Source organism: Osmia lignaria, chromosome 4, assembly GCF_051020975.1.
Source record: "Osmia lignaria lignaria isolate PbOS001 chromosome 4, iyOsmLign1, whole genome shotgun sequence".
Classification (NCBI taxonomy): domain Eukaryota; kingdom Metazoa; phylum Arthropoda; class Insecta; order Hymenoptera; family Megachilidae; genus Osmia; species Osmia lignaria.
In genome coordinates, this window is record NC_135035.1 from 8,413,536 (window position 1) to 8,431,595 (window position 18,060).

Sequence of the window (18,060 nt, forward strand, 5' to 3'; positions counted from 1 at the left end):
CTGGGTTGCACTTTGGAGATTGTTTGACCTGAAACATTTTAAGGATTTATGTAGTAAATTAAAATTAAGAAATTAATGAAAAAAGCTTGTAAATGATGGAGGATGAATCTATAAGTGAATTTTGAATTTTCATCCTTAATCATGCACAGAATTAATTAACCATTTTTATAAAATTTGCTGTGCGGAAAGTATAAAAGTATGGACATGGTAGGAGATCAATTATTTTAATTGCGAGCATTGGAAGTTGATGTTAGCAGACATTAAAACTTTTTTTTGTACTTATATTGATAAGAGATGTTAAATAACTATGTAATTATTTTTGTAATGTGTGAAGGAAGCAAATAAAAGTATTTAATAGATAAAAGGTCCGTCTTCTTTATTCTTTGATTTCAATTTTAGCGCCAGTGGCGCTGTAGTCTTATTCCGAATCAATACGTCGTGTAAATTTATGAAACAAATTTGCGAGCTATCAAATTTTAATTTGATATGAACTATTTGCAACTTTTAATATATATATATATTATTATTATTTTGTTCTTTTCATATCTGCTCTAATGATACTTTATCGACCGAGTAAAGAAACCGCGGGAAAAATAAAATTTTATACACGATGAATTTCAATGATTAACTAAATCGATATTTGATTCGATTCGATGGAAAAAAGAGAATTTCTCTGTTATAGAAAAATGCAGTATTTACAGTAACATATTAGCCTTATAATAAATTATGCAAAACTGGATCGGAAAAGAAATTAATTTCAGTTATAGTTAGCAGTATGATATATTACTGACAGATACTTTGATCATGGCATTTTTCCAATTACTTCTGAAAGCCAGGAAGCTAGAAAAAGCTAGGGTAAAATACGAGGATGAAAAGTTCTTATCGATTGAGATTTCAAAAGGTGCCAAGCCTAAATACACTTTGAAACAGAAATTCCGACGAAAGAAACTCTTGTGAGCTTCAAAATTGACCCACTTATTCTACCTTCTTTTATGTATAAAATCCTTAGACTATATTTCAACGATATTGACAGCTTGAAGAAAAAGGTTAAAAAGTTCTTCGACAAAATCCTCTCGGTACCAAAGAATTCTTGGTCTTACAAAAAGATTATTGCAATTCGTACCGATGGCACTTTGGAGAATTTCGTAGCGAAGAGTCTCTTTGGTTTCATCAGTGGGATACTCCTCACTTACATGTTCTTCGTGTTTTTCGTTTTTCAATTAAATTTCAAGCTATCATCTGCGACAACAATTTGCACGATAATAGGAGTGATCCTCACGATTGGCCTCGCTTTTTCTTATCGAATACGGTAAGCACACTTATCATTTTTGCCAATTTTGCACACCCTCGTGCACGGTTTAAAAGTTTATCTATAAAAATTTTACAGATGCGTCGTGTTACTCTTGCTGCCACAGTTTTTTTCCAAACGAGGAAGACAAGCTCTGATGGCGTACGCTTTTATTTTAGCATTGACTGGACCAGTGAAGAACACTTTGCACAACACTAGTGTACTCACAGAATCATTAGCCTGTGCACAAGTATGCTGTCAGTTAATTGCCAGTATAATTCAGCAATTAAGAATGCATGTTATTTAGGAACAATTAAAAGAAGCAGTGAAGACAGTGATCGATCTAGCAAAGCAGCCATTTTATGCTTTGCGAGATGCCATTTCGAAAGTCATCAAATCAGTGAAAGTAGTAGTGAAGAAAATTAAGCAGACACTGGTCGCGATTAAGAGACTTGTTCTCAGTATACGTAAGCTTAATTTTTCTAAATAATTACCACTATATTTTACAATAGTTTCTTCTCTTTCAGTGAAAGTAATCACTTCCGTATTCCAATGGCTGGGCAGTGTAATAAATATATGCAACAAAAAACTAGGCACCCCTTTCGACAGGTGTCAAAGGGTATTCGAGGGTGCAGTGGCTGATTGCAAAGCGAAATTGGGACCCTATTTCGGTGTCGTTTGCAATATAACTTACATAGTCAGTACCCTATGCTACATAGTTAAACCATTGGATTTCATATGCATGCTAGTCTCTTACGTAGCAGACACTGTGGTTGGTGCTGTACGAACCAGTAAACATTATTTCTGATAACTGAATCAACATTATTCTGATCATTTATTGACGGTCTACTGTAAATATTATCGTTCGTAGAAATTAAAAAATTCACGATGCACATGAAGGCAATGTTCTACGTCAAAGTGAAGTTCTCTCATTCGTTTCACTTCGAGACTAATCAAAGCAAAACTGTGGGGGAAGTGTCTACTAGTATCGCTACAGAAGTAAGATCCAGAACGGATGCACTTTTTGGATTCTTTGATTGGATGAGTTTCGTCACCTCCTTCTTCACTTTCTTCATTTTGCTTAGGTAAAAGTACTAGAATAATTTCACGAGTTTCGATAAAATAAAAAATAATTCTAGGGTGATGCGTTATCGCTACAAATGGTTAACTAGCGAACGTTTCGATAATCGATACATAACCGATGATCTACGCACTATTGATCTAATAAGAGCTCGACAGGATAAGGAAACTGTCTTACCACTTAATCCTCGAGAAAGAAATAAATACGTACCCCTATCCTCCGTCATGTTGATCAAACCTGAACGACTTAAATTAGGAAGATCTGCAGTGTTCTTGTGTTTGGCCACTGTTAAACTCGGCTCTTATATGATCATCGATTATAGTCTTTATTGGGTATTGAAGACTATCCAACTCTATGGACGATTTCAAAGTAAGGTAATACCAATTTTCAATTCATCGTTCAATTTCTATCTTTCATGATTGATTTAAATAGAACACTTTGAATAATTTATTTATAAAAAATAATCAAATAGGTTGAACGACCAAGCGTGGTGACCATCCACGTTTCCGGAGATGGATATTTATCAGACCTATACAGAAGCATCGTGAAAGCCTTCACTCCGCAGGGACAAGGTTCAGAAATCGATACGATGTTGTGTCTTCCGGCTCCTGTGACACCGGACCTAGACAAATATACTCAAATCATTACTCTGATTATATTCTGTTGGCTGATGGCATTTTTAGAACCGTACGGTTTACGACTGAGACAAGTGGTCATGTGTCAGTATTATCCGGACCGAGCTAAACAAAGAGCAGCCTGGTTGTACAATCACATCATCAGGTATTGGTATCCGCTTCACGTTCATTTCGAAAGCTCATTATCGGCTCGTGAATGAAACCAGGTCGAGGGGAAGCTTTCTGAAGTTCGCCAGACGTCAACTGCGCCGGAAGTTCGGTCTGGCCGAGGGAGAAAAAATCGAAAGAGTGACTCTGAAAGAGAGATTGTGGGCAACGTTACCGTGTCTGAGGGTTCTCTTTCCTATGAAGCAAAGGATGTGTCTTCTATGCGGCGCTGTGGAACAGGATGATAATTTGCATATCAAGTGCCCGACTCCTGGTTGCGTCGGTCTATATTGTTCCCAGTGTTTCGCTGATTTGCAGAATATGTGCACTATTTGTCAGAGTCCAGTGGAATATGGCGACCTGTCCGACATGAGTGAAGAATTGTGGGTTAATTAGATCTTCGAGTGTTGAATGATTTTCTGGTAACAGATTTGTGTAATACAGTGATTCTTCTGATGATCAATTGCCGGTGATCAAAGTAGAGCCAGCTAAGCCTGAGGAAGAAGAAGAGGAGCCATTATTGGAGGAAGAAGAAACAGTGATCGAAGAAGAGGAAGAGGAGCAGACGGAGGAGCCAACGGAGGAGCCAACGGAGGAGCAAACAGTGGAGCCAGAAGAAGAAAGAACGGAAGTTGAGGTTGAGGAAGAAGAAAAAGTGAAGAAAGAAGATTTATCAAAGGGGGAAGAAAAAGTGGAAAAAGAAGTAGCTCAGCAGACGGATGATAAATACGTAGAATACGTAGATCGAAGCTCTGAATCTAGTTACAGTTACAGTAAGAATTTGACATAGTATCTGAAAAATTAGAAGCTTTGGTAATTATTTATTTCAGCATATCAAGACGAATCTCCTCAGGAAGCGGAGATTGAGAAATGCAGAGAGCCATTCAAAGATTTGGAAGCGCAGAAAATTAGAGACGACGTGACTATCCAAGTACGTTTGAAAGAATCTTGTTAATCTCGAAAATCTATCACGTGTGAGCTCTTCTCCAGATATTCAACGAACCGTTCATAAAAGACACTTGTTCGAGCTGCGATTCCCCGTCTGGTTTCGTGGTGAGGGCACGTAGGAAGGTTTGTGCCAGATTGAAAAAGAGGAGACCTCGCGAGAAAGATTCCGATTCGTCAACTTCGATCGCCGACACGGAATCATGGTCGACCGAGGAAGTCGACGAGGAAGAAGTGATACATATAGAAGTGGACGATAGCTCGGAAGAATTACTTCCGAAGGATCGAAAGGATAAGGAGAAACGAGGTCGTATAAATAAAATCGTCAGCGCGGTAGCGAGGATTCCCTGGCTTGGTAAAGCAGAAGTATGAACTGTTCTGAATCCTCTCTAATTCTTCGACATCCTCAATTTCAACGTTATTTCACCTCTGAAAAATCTTCAAATTCTTTTTTCCCAAAAAGAGAAGGATTAGACTTAAATTAGAAAATGAAATAGTTACAATATTTCACGTGTAAATTTTGATTTTCATTTCTTCTAACAGAATGATAAAAAATGTAGAGGTTTACAAAGGAAACGACCATCTCTGATGAACAGGATCGTAAGCATGCTTCATAAAAAGCAATCAATGCCAGTCCAATCGTACAGAAGAAGTAGAAAGACAAAGGATTCATGGTCCTCTTCCACTTCCTGTGACGATGAACAGGAAACTCTGTTAAGTAGCAGAGATGATAGACACCTAACGAGACGAAGAATTAAAAGAACAACAGATGAATCTGATGAAGTGAAGAATTTAAATCTGAGACATCCATGTGAAAAGAGATTCACTACGAAAAGATTGCCTAGGTAATTTCGTTAATTTTCATTATTAATTGTGATTATTTTATATGGAGGTGTGGTGATATAGGTATTTGGAGTCTACTGCGAGAAGTACTTCGTATTTTGAAGTAGACGAGACCGAGGATTCGCGAACTGCAAGAAAATGCGTCCGACGAGTAGATGATATCAATAAATTGTCGAGCAAAGGATCTACGGATGTGAAGAAGAGAGATTATTGGAATATAACAGAAGATGATGAATTAATAGTAAGTAAGCTATTATCAAAAATGAATAAATCATAAGTGAATATGTTTTATGTAATTTTAGGGACCTTGTTCTTGTACGTCTGAGATCACGTATGACACAACTGGAGACAGAGAAATTTTGGAAATGACCACCATATCAGAACATACTGACGATACTAAAAAACATATCAAGGAAACGGAAACGGAAGGTACAATGACTGTTTCAGAAAGTGAAATGGATTATACTGATGAAACGGATGAGGTGGAAATTTCGAGGAAAGCTGATGATACAAAGGGTACTATTAAATATCCTGATGAGTCTGATGATACAAAGGATACTATTAAATATCCTGATGAATCTGATGATACAAAGGATACTATTAAATATCCTGATGAATCTGATGATTTCTCTGAATATAAGAAATCAGTAGATTTGAAAGACAAGAAAGAAGAAGGGAAAGGATTGAGTAAAAAGCCAGAAAAGAAAGTTAAAACTAAAGTTGCGAAGACTAAAATAATTTCTGCACCTCCAAAAGAAGATACAGAAAAAGTTGCAGAGATTCCTGCTTCGACGTATGACCCATTAGCAGGTTTAGAATTATATGGCGTTAGTTATAAACCGAAAGAAAGACCTGCACCTAGGAAACAGAAAGCAGACATAGAAAGAGAAGTTGAAGAAACTGAAGAAACTGAAGAAACGAAAGCTACGAGAACTAAACAGAAAAGTAATATAATTTCTGCACCCCCAGAAGAAGATACAGAAAATATTATAGAGATTCCAAGACATAGAGGCGGTGGTTCAGTATATGATCCATTAGCAGGATTAGAATTATATGGTGTTAATTATAAATCGAAAGGAAGATCTGCACCTGTAAGGCAAAAAATAGATGCAGAGAAGAAAGCTGAAGAAGCTGTAGAAATTGAGAAGACTGAAGAAGCTGAAGAAATTGAAAAGATTGAAGAACCTGAAGAAATTGAAAAGACTGAAGAAGTTGAAGAAACTGAAAAGACCACAGAAAAGGAATTAGAAAAAGATGTTGTGAAAGAAGGGACAAAGCAAGCTGCAAAATTAAAAGTTGATAAATCTACAGATTTACCTGACAGAAGTAGGTCTACTCAAACAAAGTTGCAGAGTCGTGATAAGGATATGAAAAGCAAATATGTTAAGAGAGTTTCAGATGCTCCAGATACAAAAGAATCTAGAAAAATGTCTAAAGTACCTGAGAAAATATTGACGTCTCAGGAATTGATTAAAAAAGACAAAAAGAAGAAACATCGAAAGAGGTGACTTATCAAAATATTTCATGATTTTTTTTAAAAAAACTTTCAATAATTAATTTTCATTAGATACAAAGAAGAGGACCTTCTTAAACCTTATACCTCAAAAAGAAAAAAACGTAGTTGCTCAAAAAGAAGAAAACATAGTTGCTCAAAAAGAAGAAAATGTAGTTGCTCAGAAAAATCAACGTTAACTGAAGATGAAGAATTCCACGCGTAAAAATAATTTTCATTAATTAAGTATAGGAGAATTATAGACAAAATGTAATTTTTTTTTTCAATAATATAGATCGCAGTTCGAAGATAGAGAGCTACCTCCAGAACCAACACAGAAGTATCCAAAAGAAGAATATTGTTCTGGAAAATCAGGAAGGCCATTTTCAGGATTTCAGGAATCAGAAAAATGGGAATCACATGGGAACGCATACTCTCCTTACGATTCCCATACAATGGGAACATATAGAAGATATCCTGAGCAATCTTGCAGCACGTATGAAAGGTACGGATTTAAAAAGAAATAAATTGGTTCAATTAAAAGAACAAAAAAATTGTATTTCAGTCCTTGTCATTTTGGTCCACGAAGTTATGAGTCCCCTCATCAAGACCCCAGAAAAATGATCCATCCAGAATCAACGGAGCAAGGGTTTGAAATCCCTATGGTAAAGAAATATTTGCCAATGTATCAGAGTCCAGAATTGATCGAAGAATTGAAAAGACACGATCGAATAAGACTGATTCGAGAAAGAGAGGCTAGGGAACGTGAAATTGCAAGTTCACCAGGTTCAATTTCCACGTGTTCCAGAATGGAAGCTCCGAGGACCAATCGTAGCATTGTATGCGATTATTTGACACCTGTAAGTAATTAGAATTTTTTAAAATTTAGATTTGAATTTTCGTTTCATTCAATTTTATTTCAAGAGCAAGATAGCCAAGGAAAAAGATATTTTTCCTTATCAAGAGACTCAAGCTTACAAGAACGTGTTACGTGAATTTCAAAAAAGAACCTCTCGTCAAAAGGCTTACAAAAAATCAGATACCATACCTTTGATGCATTTATCTAAGAAAGCGGATAAAAGTAAACAGGTAGAACTATTATATCCACCTAAAAGTCAAAGAAGATCTGATGCTGTGAAAAGATTTGCTAAAAGAATGATTGCACCTTTCAAGGTACCTTAATAATTATAATATATAGGGTGCCCCTCGAACTTATTTTTTCGAAAATAAAGCGCCATATGAAAAAATTTTATTCTATTTTTTCGATTCAATCTTTTACGTAGAATCACCCCCTACTAGCTTGTACCACCTGTTACGGGACACCCTGTATATATTTGGTATTATTCGATATAGTATGATAATTATTTATTGGGTATCGATCACTAATAAACTATAATAAATTTCCCAATGATTTGCTTGCAGCCAGTCCCGTGTGAAAAACACAAGCAAAAGGCTGTTCCTCGTTCGACGTTTAAAAAAAAGGGTGAAACGTGTGATGAGTGTTCGTTTGATCCAGAAATTTTCATCGAGATATCATCTGTTTGCGATTGCAGCGAGAAGACAGAAAAATCTGATGGGTCTACATCCGCCGATGAAACGACAGATAATAACGAGTCACCACGATGAGTGAAGGTAAACGTACTCGATAAGAGGTCTCCTCGACAACGCGTCAGTACGAAGTTAATTTTATCATATTTCGTCATTTTTATCGACGTAAGCAGATCGTCGATTGTTTGGAGTCGTTTATCTAACCTACAGAATGAACGCGTACCGGAAGAAAAATTAGCAATATGTATTCGCGATAAGAGGAGATCGATGCACTTTCGTTCGAAACGACAGCAAATTACACGAGTTTCGGCGATGTCGACAACAACGAGAGATAATTCAAGCACCCACGTAAAGATTTTTCAAAACGGGACAGACGACGTTGAATTCGATGTAGATAGAAGGAAAAAGAAAAAACGAAAGGATTGAATTTTTGCAAAATGGGTTTGGGAAAATTGTTGAGTTTCAAGAAATCAAAACCGAAACAGGATCCACCGGAGAAGAAGAAAGATGCGCCAACTGAAAAACAGCAAACAGAAGCTACAAAAATTAACAAAGCAAATGTAGTTTACCCCTTTCACGATGTAAAGGCGACTAGTTTTCCTCCTCCTCTGTCAATAGACGCGTCGGTGTACACTGATCCTAAAAATTTAAATACTGCACACTCTGAGAATGAAAAGGTACCTGGAAATTCTGATAAAAATGGTAAACAAGGCTTGCAGAAGAATGACAAAGAGAAGGAGGATAAAATCAAAGATAAAATTGAGGATAAAATCGAGGATAAAATCGAGGATAAAATCGAGGATGATAAGAAAAGATACTCCTTTGAACATAAAGTTTGTGATTCAAAAACTTGCACTAAGGAAAAATGTAACTCAGATACATGTGTGAAGGATAGAATCGATACTTTTAAGAAACCAGGTGACGTGACAGATAAAATTGGCCAGGATAAATTGACGGAAATGATCAATAGTTCGATCAAGGAAGCGATGCAAACGATCGTGAAGCAATGTAGAATGGTATTTAAGATGCAAGTATCCAAGATACTTAAACACTTTCGTAAAATCTTCATTTTTACTCCGAAAGATAGTTTTAAGGTATAATGGTATATTTTTGAAAAACAGGACGATGGAAAGGGACAGAATAAACAATTGAAAGATGACAAATTAGTATGTAATACAAAAGGTAAATACGAGTATAGATCGCGTCGAAGGTCTCCCAAAAGTGGTTTAAAACCGAGTTACTTCCGGGAGAAGCACCATGCTGTTCGTTCAAAAAGAATGCACGAGGGAAAGATAAAAGGTCACGATAAGAAAGGCATTGAGATCGAAGGGACTGGGAGTAAAAAACACTCGAAATTGACGAGCGATTGTCGAACCGATAATCGTAGGATGACCGGAAACGTGAATATCTATATCTGCTCGGAAACCAACGAAAATACACAGGTAACTCAGGACGCATCTGGTGTGTCATCGCTTCCAAGCTTCCCATCACAGATAATAATATTTAATTTGCTAAAATAATGATATTCATTTATAGCCATGCATATCCAAAAAACCTGAGCAGCCGTGCACAGAATCGAGTTCGGAAACAACCACGGACCGATCGAAGATATGTTCGAGTAAACTTGTGACCTGCATTCGAAACAAGCGCAGGAAATTCAAAGAACAAAAATCATTGGATCTTCTTCCGCAAAAAGAGGAAAGTAGCGACAACAGCAACATATCCAGCCTCGTTTCGAAATCCACAGATTCTAACATCGTGATAGGAGAAGAAAGTAACGATTTCCTTGTGTGCAAGGATACAGAGTCTACTTTAACCGAATGCGAATGCAAGGACAGTAGCAACAGCGATGCAACGATAAATGGATCGGATGAATTTTTCAGAAGATCGAAGTACGTCGTGTGCGATAGCATAGAAAAGCCTTGTTCCACGATTTATCCTTCGAAAATTCATTCGAAATCAGACACCGATGAATGGTCGTCGAAATCAATCTGCAGCAGTCGAAACGATGATTACACCTCTCTGGATCGACAACGAGGAATCGTGTTGTGTGATAAAAAGCCTGAATTTGACTACAGTAATTATAATAAATTGAAAGAGGGAAGGAAGTTCCCGAAGGCTTGCAGATGTCGTAAACAAAATCGGGAACCCATTGGTGATAGACGGTGCAGTTGTGGTGGAAAGAGACGAAGGGCGATGGAAAAAGAGAATTTTGTTCAGCCATTGTCAACCTGCGCTTGTATTGCTGAAGAAGAAGAGGAGGATGTGTGTATGGATGTTGAAACTTATAAGAAATCAGTGGAAGATCCGGTAAGCGTTTGTCGAGATGCTTCTAAGAGTTTAGAAGAACCTGTAGAAAAATTTGTAGCGTGTACCAAAAAAAGTGCTGGGAAAGAGAAAGAAAAGGAAAGTGAACAAATTGATGAAGAAACAGAGGAAGAGAAGAAAGAAAATTTAGAGAAAGTGCCAGCTCCTCCATCGACGCCTCGAAAATTGATAAGACCCGAAGCTTTGATGCTAAAAAATATTTTAAAGCAGCAGAATAAGCTAGCTGCGCAAACTATTGATCAAACTAATACTAATCAAGCTCCAATGACAAAACCAAATGCAATAGAAAATAAAATGAATCCGTCGAGTAACAATGCAAATAATTCTCAAACGAAAGCTGAGCCAGCATTTTTAAAACGATTCAACCTGAAGGAGCAGCATAAATTTATAAAAAAATCAGAGATTGAAAAAGAACAGACCCTTTCACAGAAACCGGAAGACAAAACGCAGGAACTTAAAGAGAATGAAGAAGATAAAGGTGCCAGGAAGTCCTTCCAGGAAAAAGTGAGGAGTAGCATGCTCTATAAGAGTTTCAGAAAAGTTCTCGAGAAAAAGGAAAGTCCAGAAAGAAAATCTAAGGAGGAAGATAAGGTCGGTGAAGATACGAAGGGCAGCGCCAACAAAAAAGCAAGAGTTGATGGCGATCGGTTACCCAAAGATTCTAAAGACACGAAAGAGAAAGAAAAATTCTTTCATAAAATGATGAAAGGGAAAAAGAATAAGCATGAAACAAACATTTCACAGAAGATTTCTGAAAATGATGCTGATTCCAAGCCTGTTGAATCAATAAAGATTGAAGAAGAAAAAAAAAATATGAAAGAGGAAACTTCTGATATTAAAGAAAAGGAAGAAAAGGCAAAATTATCGACCACGATGGTTAATAACAAACCTTCTCCTCCTTCAATTAAAGATACTAAAGTTGAAGAAATGAAACAGATAAATCCTGAAAAATCTGAAAAAGTATCTGAGTCTCGGGAACCTAGACCAGCAAAGGACCCAGAAATTCGACAGAAACCCGATGACCGAGAAACAAAGAAACCAGAAACTCGAAAATCTGTGATGGAAGACAAATGTATAAAAATTGACCTACCTTCTGAAGCACCTAATGTGTGCGCCCAATGCGTACGAAGGAAGTCATTAAATCAAGAATCGAAACAATGTTTGCAGATTCACGTATCAGAACCCCATACAACCTGTGTGAATCCAAACTTTATAAGGTGTACAGATATTAATGAAAATTGTACCGTGGGTAATGAGAGCAGATGCACATGTTATTTACCAATGTCACAGAGCACTAATGAATGTATAAATCATCCGAAGAGCTGTTTGAAAAAAGAGAGACAGTTCCGTTGTCCGAATTCTCAGGAAACCAGTGCTTCGATTCCTTGTTACGATAAGAGGAACTGGGCAGAGTGTGGGTGCAGAAGGGTGCTCTGCTGCGAGGATTGTCGTAGGCCAAGGGCCGAGTGCAGGTACATTTCTCCTTCCCTGAAAATGAAATTTGATGGTTAGTCGAAAATATCTTTGATCAACAAAATAATTTTCCTGATTAAACAGTTGCAGGTCCACCTATGTGCCCTGCGCTAATTGTTGCAAACCGAGAAGCAAGTGCTCGTGCAAATCAATTTGCAAAACCAGAAGCACCTGCGGACACATGAGGTCGATGTTTTGTCTATATTGCGACAATCCTCGGGAAACGTGTACGTGCAGAGCGCCGTTGAGAAAATGCTCGTACTGCGAACTGTCGATGGACCTGTGCAGGTGCGAGGAACGGAAGACGATTTGCGATGGAAGACCGGTCTTGACCGAGGCCGATAACGATCGCACCATGTACGTTACCGCGTGGAAACCGAGGGAAGAGATACGACGTTACTTCTCGAGAAACTTGGACGTTCTTCGAACCGATTCTATCAATGAATGCTGGTGCCATGAAAAGCTGAAACACCACAACTCCGATGACCTTCCTTATCAACGTTTGAGCGTCTTCTCTGACGTGATGGACGAGCTGCAGCAGAAGTTGAGCGAGTCTTCGTGCTGCACTCGTTGCAGGAAGATTCCCTGTTGCTGCAATCCTAACGAGGGAAAGATAAAATGCTGTGTCAGGTGGTTTCATTATTTATTATTACCGAGTGCAAAGTTCGTCTTCAAATTCAAATATTAGATCGCTGCATTTACTAACTGCATTTCATGACATAAAAGTATTGCAAAGTTGCACTTGTACCATATCAATTTAAAGTTTGTTCAATTTCTGATGTTCTGAAATTAAATGTAAAAATTTCAATCTTATTATAAATATTTATTCAGAGTAGTTTGTTGAAAGAAGAAGATAAAAGCTATTGGACGGTAAATGTTATAATTCAATACGATTCGATATTGTTGCAGTCCTAAAACAAGACGAAAGCTGGTAGCAGTATGCATGGAGAAGCCAAAGGTTAAATCACTGGGCAATTACAAGTGTGACACGGGCAAGGAAAAAAGCGATAGACCAAGAAAAATAATAGTATCCCTCTGTTGCGAGTGCAAATCTACACCGTGCAGATGCAAAAAGTCTAAATCGAATCAGAAGAAACCAAGAGCAAAGTGTTATTATTGTAAAAGCTCGCCTTGCATGTAAGTAATCACGTATCAAATAGAAATGCATGGATAAAGGATATAAACAAATTTAAAGATTAATAAAAAAAATATGAAGGCGGTTATTAATGGCGATCTAAGTACGTTTTAATTGCTCTAAAGTTAAATCAAGTACTTCCAGTTGACTTTTTCTCCCATTTGTTCTTTTTTCCGCAGCTGCATTGCGACCGGAGAATGCAACAAACCGAGGCCGTGCAGGTGTAATGATTCACCTTGTCGCACGAAAGAGAAGGAAAAGGCACTGCGTGGAAAAACATCCACGAAACCAAAGAACAATGACGAAAAGATAATTTGTGTGCGGTAGAAAGTCACCTGTGATTATTTAACAGAAGAACACATTCGTATATCGTCGAAACGATCTAGTAACTGACAATGAGATCTTGACACGATAGCTGAGGGATTTTATAGCTTTGATGATAAACAAAAGAAAGATTGATAAGCTGTTATTTTGTTTTTATTTTTGTATGCGATTATTTAACCCCACAACACGTATTATAAGGAAATGATCTGGTAATCGGGATCTGAGATCAATTAATGATGATTTGTAAATGATAAAAAAGTAGGAATATTACCATGATTTTCCATGAATTAAAACTATTTACCGTGTTTATTGAACGCGTTCTTGAATATGATTCTAAAGATTTTAGTCATCAAAGGCATTCAAGTAATATTGATTTTACAAATTATGTAATTTTGATAATGTTCCCTTAATTTAAGATTAAAACACTTTGTGTTTCATTTAAGAATAGATAGAAGTCTAGTTTCATTCAGCTTCCTTTCAAATCTTTCCCCATTCCATTGACATATTTCTTCGCTATTACGTTAATCAGAATGTACGTGCGAAATATTACAAAATTGATTATGTGAATCGTAGCGATATCATCGAAGCAAATATTTAACTGTTCGAAGGTGGTATGCGTTTATCTCGTATCGTTTTTTATATCAAAAAATAACAGCAGTTGCTGTACACAATGGTAGGTATGTTGTTTTTTGAATCATATAACAGCTGTAAATTAAAATGAAAGGCATACGCGTGCGTGATAAGAAACCCGAAATTATTCCGGTCGAAGGTAGTGGAATTAAAAACAAATTAATGTCACGAGTTTCGGAAAAAATGACGGAACAGTGCAAATAATTTGAAACTAAGATAAATTGGGATAACAAATTCTAATATTGATTATAAGAAAATATAAAATAACGAGAACTTTCTGTCACAAAACCTTTCCTGTTTGAAATCATTAGGGATAAAGGATATCCTATAATTAAAATATATTGATTTTCGAACCATGGACCATGGGTCAACTGTGACCTAGGACCTACGAAATATATATGGATATTTGCTCATTGCAAGTCAATATTTAAAGCAATAATCTAAAATTTTTAAAATAAAAATAAGATTTATATTATTGCTGTCTTAACACTTCGTCTTCCAAGGGTTAATTATTCCGTCCATATAAGATTTAAAGGAACTTCGCTGTGCCCTCCCATAAATCATTAGTTAATGAATTATATAACAGCGCAAGTTTTATTGTATCACTCGGTTGTTTAAATAAATATTTTTTACCGAATGCACTAAATATTTGAAGTTGCTCGATGCCATGAGGAGTAGGGGATATCTTAGGCTTCATAAGAGACGCTGTCTCCCGTGTTTTACTAGATCGTTACGAACTGTAGACCGGCAACGTGTTCTTTCATCGTTAAACGCATTCTTCGTTTCCTTTCGCTTTCAAACAGCTCTCAGTTCTTTGCTTCTTGTTTCTTTCCAAGAATCGTTTGCACCGCATTGTTACTTTCTACGCAAATTGAGATTCGCATTGTCGAATTTTCGCGTGTGACCAAAAATTGATTCTCTTAGTTTGAAGGAACGAGGGGAAAGATGCAAGTTTACAGTGAAGATCCGAGATTGTTCCGTGTTTCCCGTGAAAAACTCTTGAACGAGAAGAACCCTGTACAAGGAAAGGTTTCTCTAACTCTTCGAGAACTTATCGAAGCTCTGCACGAAGCTTTCAAGACTGACCATGTTAATATTGACCATGTGCAAGATTTGATGGCGTGTTACAGGAGCAACCCCTTGGAATGGAAAAAATACGCCAAGTTTGATAGATATAGGTAAAATAGAAATATTTCAACCCCTTTTATGGATTTTGAAATTTAGTTCCTTAGATGAAATCCTGGGATTACTTCGTTCCCATTTTTTTAATTGACACCTTCAATTATTTAAATTTAAGAGTATAAAGGGTCGAAAATAACAGCTATCTTATTTATTTAACTATTGCCTAATGAAAAATAAATCAGATTTATCAAAAGTGATTCTTCTGAATCTCGGTAAAAATCCCCATACGTTTTAACAAAAGCTCGTCAATAATTCTTGCAACTTAACTTGTTTTCCATTGTAAACAACGTTTCTGTACTTGTTACGTTCGCGAACAATCGAACTTCTCGGGTAAATATTTTATCGTTTCGCGTACAAACAGAACTACGTCGGACTTGTGAAATAAAATTAATATGACGAAGTTCATGATAGGTTATCGCTCGTTACTGTTTCTCTAACCCTGACGGTTTCGTAGATTTTCTGTTTCATTCGTGAAGCTAATCAATCTCCTATAACGAGGTACTTAACAGTCCGGTTATATGTTGATACGCGAACAAAGTAAATGACCTGATGAAAAAATGTAAATAATTAACGATTAATAATTATTGAAAACATCAACACGTTTATCGGCGGGGGAATAACACGCTTGTAAAGAACAGATTTATTGTTCGTTAATACGAAATAAGAACGTTAGAAAGCCAACTATTCGTGTATGAATGTGAAAACGATAAGACGGAGGATTCCAGAATTGTTCGACAAAGACTAGTAACTTGTCTGATAATTCTAATGTGTTTCGTTAAGATAATTCGAAATATAGCAATTAGTACAATCCTTTGTTTTATTCGTGTTACAATTATTCTCCACACTACAATGGCTGATGTAATTGATCACTTTGCAACGTAGATTACGAAATTTTTCTAAATATCTATATTCGTGGAAAGCAACTTCCCCCGCAAATGTACGAAACGCGATTGCAAATCTGAAACAAAAATTGCTTCGCCAATCATTAAGATAATAACGAGAATGTTGTTTATTAGGATTATGACACGCAATTGCTAATACGACCGATTTCTACATGACACGCGAAAGTATAAATACTGCGGTACGAAATAGAACATGTTATATTAAATATAAAACAAGGAATAATTAAAATCATATGAAGTTATTTTGTAATTAGGGGATACTAGTCTTTCACCCCATCACCCTTCATTTTTCTAAGGTCAATGGGTTAATGTTGTAAGAAATCATTGTGGTATAATTTAATTAGACCAAATTGAATTAATTATTCTTAAACAATTTAGTATTTTTTTTACCACTGTGTTCGAAAAAGTTCAACCCAGGTATGCGGAACACTGAAAGATTTATGTGTATTGCACGTAAATCGATGGTGTATGTTCGGTGAACGGTTGGTTACATATACTTTCCACGTATGTCCCCCTTCTCTAAACTTTACACTTGATTCGGAATATCGGTTCTTTGACACGTGACACTTCAGCGATCGAAAGTATCTCACGTCTCGATAAAATCTGTAACAATAAAACCGGTTAATTGCCTCTCCGTAACCAGTAATTATCCTTGTGACATGTCGAGCGTGATTCACGTCAAGGAAGAAATCCATAAAAAGTGAGTTAAACTAGTCGTTTTATGCAGGTACACGAGAAACTTGGTCGACGAAGGAAACGGAAGGTTCAATCTGATGGTTCTGTGTTGGGGAGAAGGACATGGGTCAGCCATACACGACCATGCCGATGCACATTGTGTCATGAAAATTCTACAGGGTGAACTTTGTGAGGTATGATAAATTTTTTTATATTTAAAATGAATATATTTGTTAATATTCTTTTTTATTTTATAGACCAGATATGAGTGGCCCAAGAAATGTAAGGAGAATTTTGACACGGAGGAACCGGAAGAACTTCGAGAATTAGAAAGAAACACTCTCGGACTAAATGAAATATGTTACATTAATGGTACGATTGTTAACCTAACCAGTTTTTATTTAATTTGAACATTACGCGCGATTTAATATAAATTCTACGCATCAGAAGCATCATAAGATAAAATAAATGTTACTAATTGCCAATTAAATGTAAAATAATTTAAAAAACTTGGGAATGATACGAGTGAAAGTAAATTAATAAAGAATCACACTTTCAATAATATACATAATGCCTTGAGACGATAAAACGAAACATAAAAACAACGATAATAGAGTATCTCAGCATTTTGAAATGTTTAAATCTGTCGAAAAAAAATTGATATGGTACTTCATCTAATTGGGTAAAAAAAAATAAGTTTGTATTAAAAAATTTACTTATTTGCATACTTAAATTTTCTAGTGTGGAAGGTAATGAATGTTTTACTGTACCTCATTAATTTTTGTACAGATTCCCTGGGACTGCATCGAGTCGAGAATCCAAGTGCAGTAAACCCTGCAGTATCGCTGCACCTGTACTCGCCTCCATTCTCCTCGTGTTCAGTTTTCAATAAGCAAACTGGTCAAAGAACAACGTGTAAAGTCACCTTTTGGTCGAAATATGGAGAGAAGAGAAATAGGGTAAAATTCTGTATTATTTACTTTTGCTGTAAAAATAAAAAGAAAATGAAATGGATTAAGATGAATCTTGTTTTCTATTTGCAGGAGATTCAAGACGCCAGGTGTCCTGAGGATAACTAACTGATCACTGCATTTTTCGTTAAAGTTTCTGTGTGTTAATTGAAACGAGAAAATAGTGTAAAATTTAGTATGTTCATACGTAGTTTTATAAAGTTTTAAGTACTTAAATGCGTTTAAGATTTGCTAAATATTTCTACTAATATATATTTCAATTCGAATGATGATCGGTAAAGAGAATGTTCCTACAAATTTTTATACGTATTTGCTCGTTATATGTTACGAAAATAAAATGAATTTATCAAGTTTGGAGGTGGTCAATGAACCTCAGAACATTTAAGATAAAATAATTAACGATATCGTAAATGATGCTGATTTCTCAGTTCACACCAAGGATAGTTGGTGTTGTATTCAAC

At 36.2% G+C, this 18,060-nt stretch overlaps 5 protein-coding genes across 6 annotated transcripts; all 5 read left to right on the forward strand.

The window, feature by feature from the left end:
- Positions 1-804: 804 nt before the first annotated feature.
- LOC143305224 (uncharacterized) lies at positions 805-6,269 on the forward strand. The gene is made up of 16 exons (XM_076688156.1): positions 805-953; positions 1,034-1,309; positions 1,388-1,538; positions 1,596-1,755; positions 1,816-2,079; positions 2,160-2,373; positions 2,428-2,743; positions 2,842-3,149; positions 3,211-3,534; positions 3,596-3,924; positions 3,982-4,082; positions 4,142-4,462; positions 4,640-4,941; positions 5,003-5,180; positions 5,242-6,198; positions 6,264-6,269. Exons 1-16 carry the CDS (start codon positions 805-807, stop codon positions 6,267-6,269), a joined length of 4,356 nt encoding a protein of 1,451 aa, XP_076544271.1.
- On the forward strand, positions 5,870-8,327 carry LOC117603476 (uncharacterized). 2 transcript variants are annotated; one of them, XM_076688049.1, is made up of 7 exons: positions 5,870-6,443; positions 6,507-6,653; positions 6,727-6,936; positions 6,997-7,291; positions 7,356-7,604; positions 7,854-8,063; positions 8,190-8,327. In XM_076688049.1, the coding sequence occupies exons 1-6, from the start codon at positions 6,307-6,309 to the stop codon at positions 8,055-8,057; spliced, it is 1,242 nt and encodes a 413-aa protein (XP_076544164.1). In that variant the 5' UTR covers positions 5,870-6,306; the 3' UTR covers positions 8,058-8,063; positions 8,190-8,327. The 2 variants fall into 2 exon arrangements, with proteins under 2 accessions (XP_076544164.1, XP_034178571.2); XM_034322680.2 differs by having other exon boundaries at positions 8,153-8,280.
- An 89-nt stretch (positions 8,328-8,416) lies between these two features.
- LOC143305282 (uncharacterized) lies at positions 8,417-10,494 on the forward strand. Its single transcript, XM_076688157.1, has 4 exons — positions 8,417-8,995; positions 9,101-9,421; positions 9,516-10,442; positions 10,489-10,494. The coding sequence occupies exons 1-4, from the start codon at positions 8,417-8,419 to the stop codon at positions 10,492-10,494; spliced, it is 1,833 nt and encodes a 610-aa protein (XP_076544272.1).
- LOC117603253 (uncharacterized) lies at positions 10,385-13,588 on the forward strand. The gene is made up of 4 exons (XM_034322217.2): positions 10,385-11,779; positions 11,865-12,410; positions 12,690-12,917; positions 13,095-13,588. The coding sequence occupies exons 1-4, from the start codon at positions 10,494-10,496 to the stop codon at positions 13,240-13,242; spliced, it is 2,208 nt and encodes a 735-aa protein (XP_034178108.2). The 5' UTR covers positions 10,385-10,493; the 3' UTR covers positions 13,243-13,588.
- A 1,226-nt stretch (positions 13,589-14,814) lies between these two features.
- LOC117603254 (cysteine dioxygenase type 1) lies at positions 14,815-17,949 on the forward strand. The gene is made up of 5 exons (XM_034322218.2): positions 14,815-15,047; positions 16,681-16,822; positions 16,886-17,000; positions 17,418-17,587; positions 17,672-17,949. The coding sequence occupies exons 1-5, from the start codon at positions 14,815-14,817 to the stop codon at positions 17,705-17,707; spliced, it is 696 nt and encodes a 231-aa protein (XP_034178109.1). The 3' UTR covers positions 17,708-17,949.
- The last annotated feature ends 111 nt before the right edge of the window (positions 17,950-18,060 follow it).

Excerpts from the sequence above, each read along its gene's own strand:
- LOC143305282 (XM_076688157.1), top strand. The coding sequence starts at position 8,417 with ATGGGTTTGGGAAAATTGTTGAGTTTCAAGAAATCAAAACCGAAACAG. Across the intron at positions 8,996-9,100 it reads TCGTGAAGCAATGTAGAATG|GACGATGGAAAGGGACAGAA; the intron begins GTATTTAAGATG and ends TTTGAAAAACAG. Across the intron at positions 9,422-9,515 it reads AAACCAACGAAAATACACAG|CCATGCATATCCAAAAAACC; the intron begins GTAACTCAGGAC and ends ATTCATTTATAG.
- LOC117603254 (XM_034322218.2), top strand. The coding sequence starts at position 14,815 with ATGCAAGTTTACAGTGAAGATCCGAGATTGTTCCGTGTTTCCCGTGAA. Across the intron at positions 15,048-16,680 it reads GCCAAGTTTGATAGATATAG|GTACACGAGAAACTTGGTCG; the intron begins GTAAAATAGAAA and ends CGTTTTATGCAG. Across the intron at positions 16,823-16,885 it reads TACAGGGTGAACTTTGTGAG|ACCAGATATGAGTGGCCCAA; the intron begins GTATGATAAATT and ends TTTATTTTATAG.
- LOC117603253 (XM_034322217.2), top strand. The coding sequence starts at position 10,494 with ATGCTAAAAAATATTTTAAAGCAGCAGAATAAGCTAGCTGCGCAAACT. Across the intron at positions 11,780-11,864 it reads AGGCCAAGGGCCGAGTGCAG|TTGCAGGTCCACCTATGTGC; the intron begins GTACATTTCTCC and ends CTGATTAAACAG. Across the intron at positions 12,411-12,689 it reads AAGATAAAATGCTGTGTCAG|TCCTAAAACAAGACGAAAGC; the intron begins GTGGTTTCATTA and ends ATATTGTTGCAG.
- LOC143305224 (XM_076688156.1), top strand. The coding sequence starts at position 805 with ATGGCATTTTTCCAATTACTTCTGAAAGCCAGGAAGCTAGAAAAAGCT. Across the intron at positions 954-1,033 it reads TTCCGACGAAAGAAACTCTT|CTTGAAGAAAAAGGTTAAAA; the intron begins GTGAGCTTCAAA and ends CGATATTGACAG. Across the intron at positions 4,942-5,002 it reads ACTACGAAAAGATTGCCTAG|GTATTTGGAGTCTACTGCGA; the intron begins GTAATTTCGTTA and ends GTGGTGATATAG.
- LOC117603476 (XM_076688049.1), top strand. The coding sequence starts at position 6,307 with ATGAAAAGCAAATATGTTAAGAGAGTTTCAGATGCTCCAGATACAAAA. Across the intron at positions 6,654-6,726 it reads GAAGATGAAGAATTCCACGC|ATCGCAGTTCGAAGATAGAG; the intron begins GTAAAAATAATT and ends TCAATAATATAG. Across the intron at positions 6,937-6,996 it reads TCTTGCAGCACGTATGAAAG|TCCTTGTCATTTTGGTCCAC; the intron begins GTACGGATTTAA and ends ATTGTATTTCAG.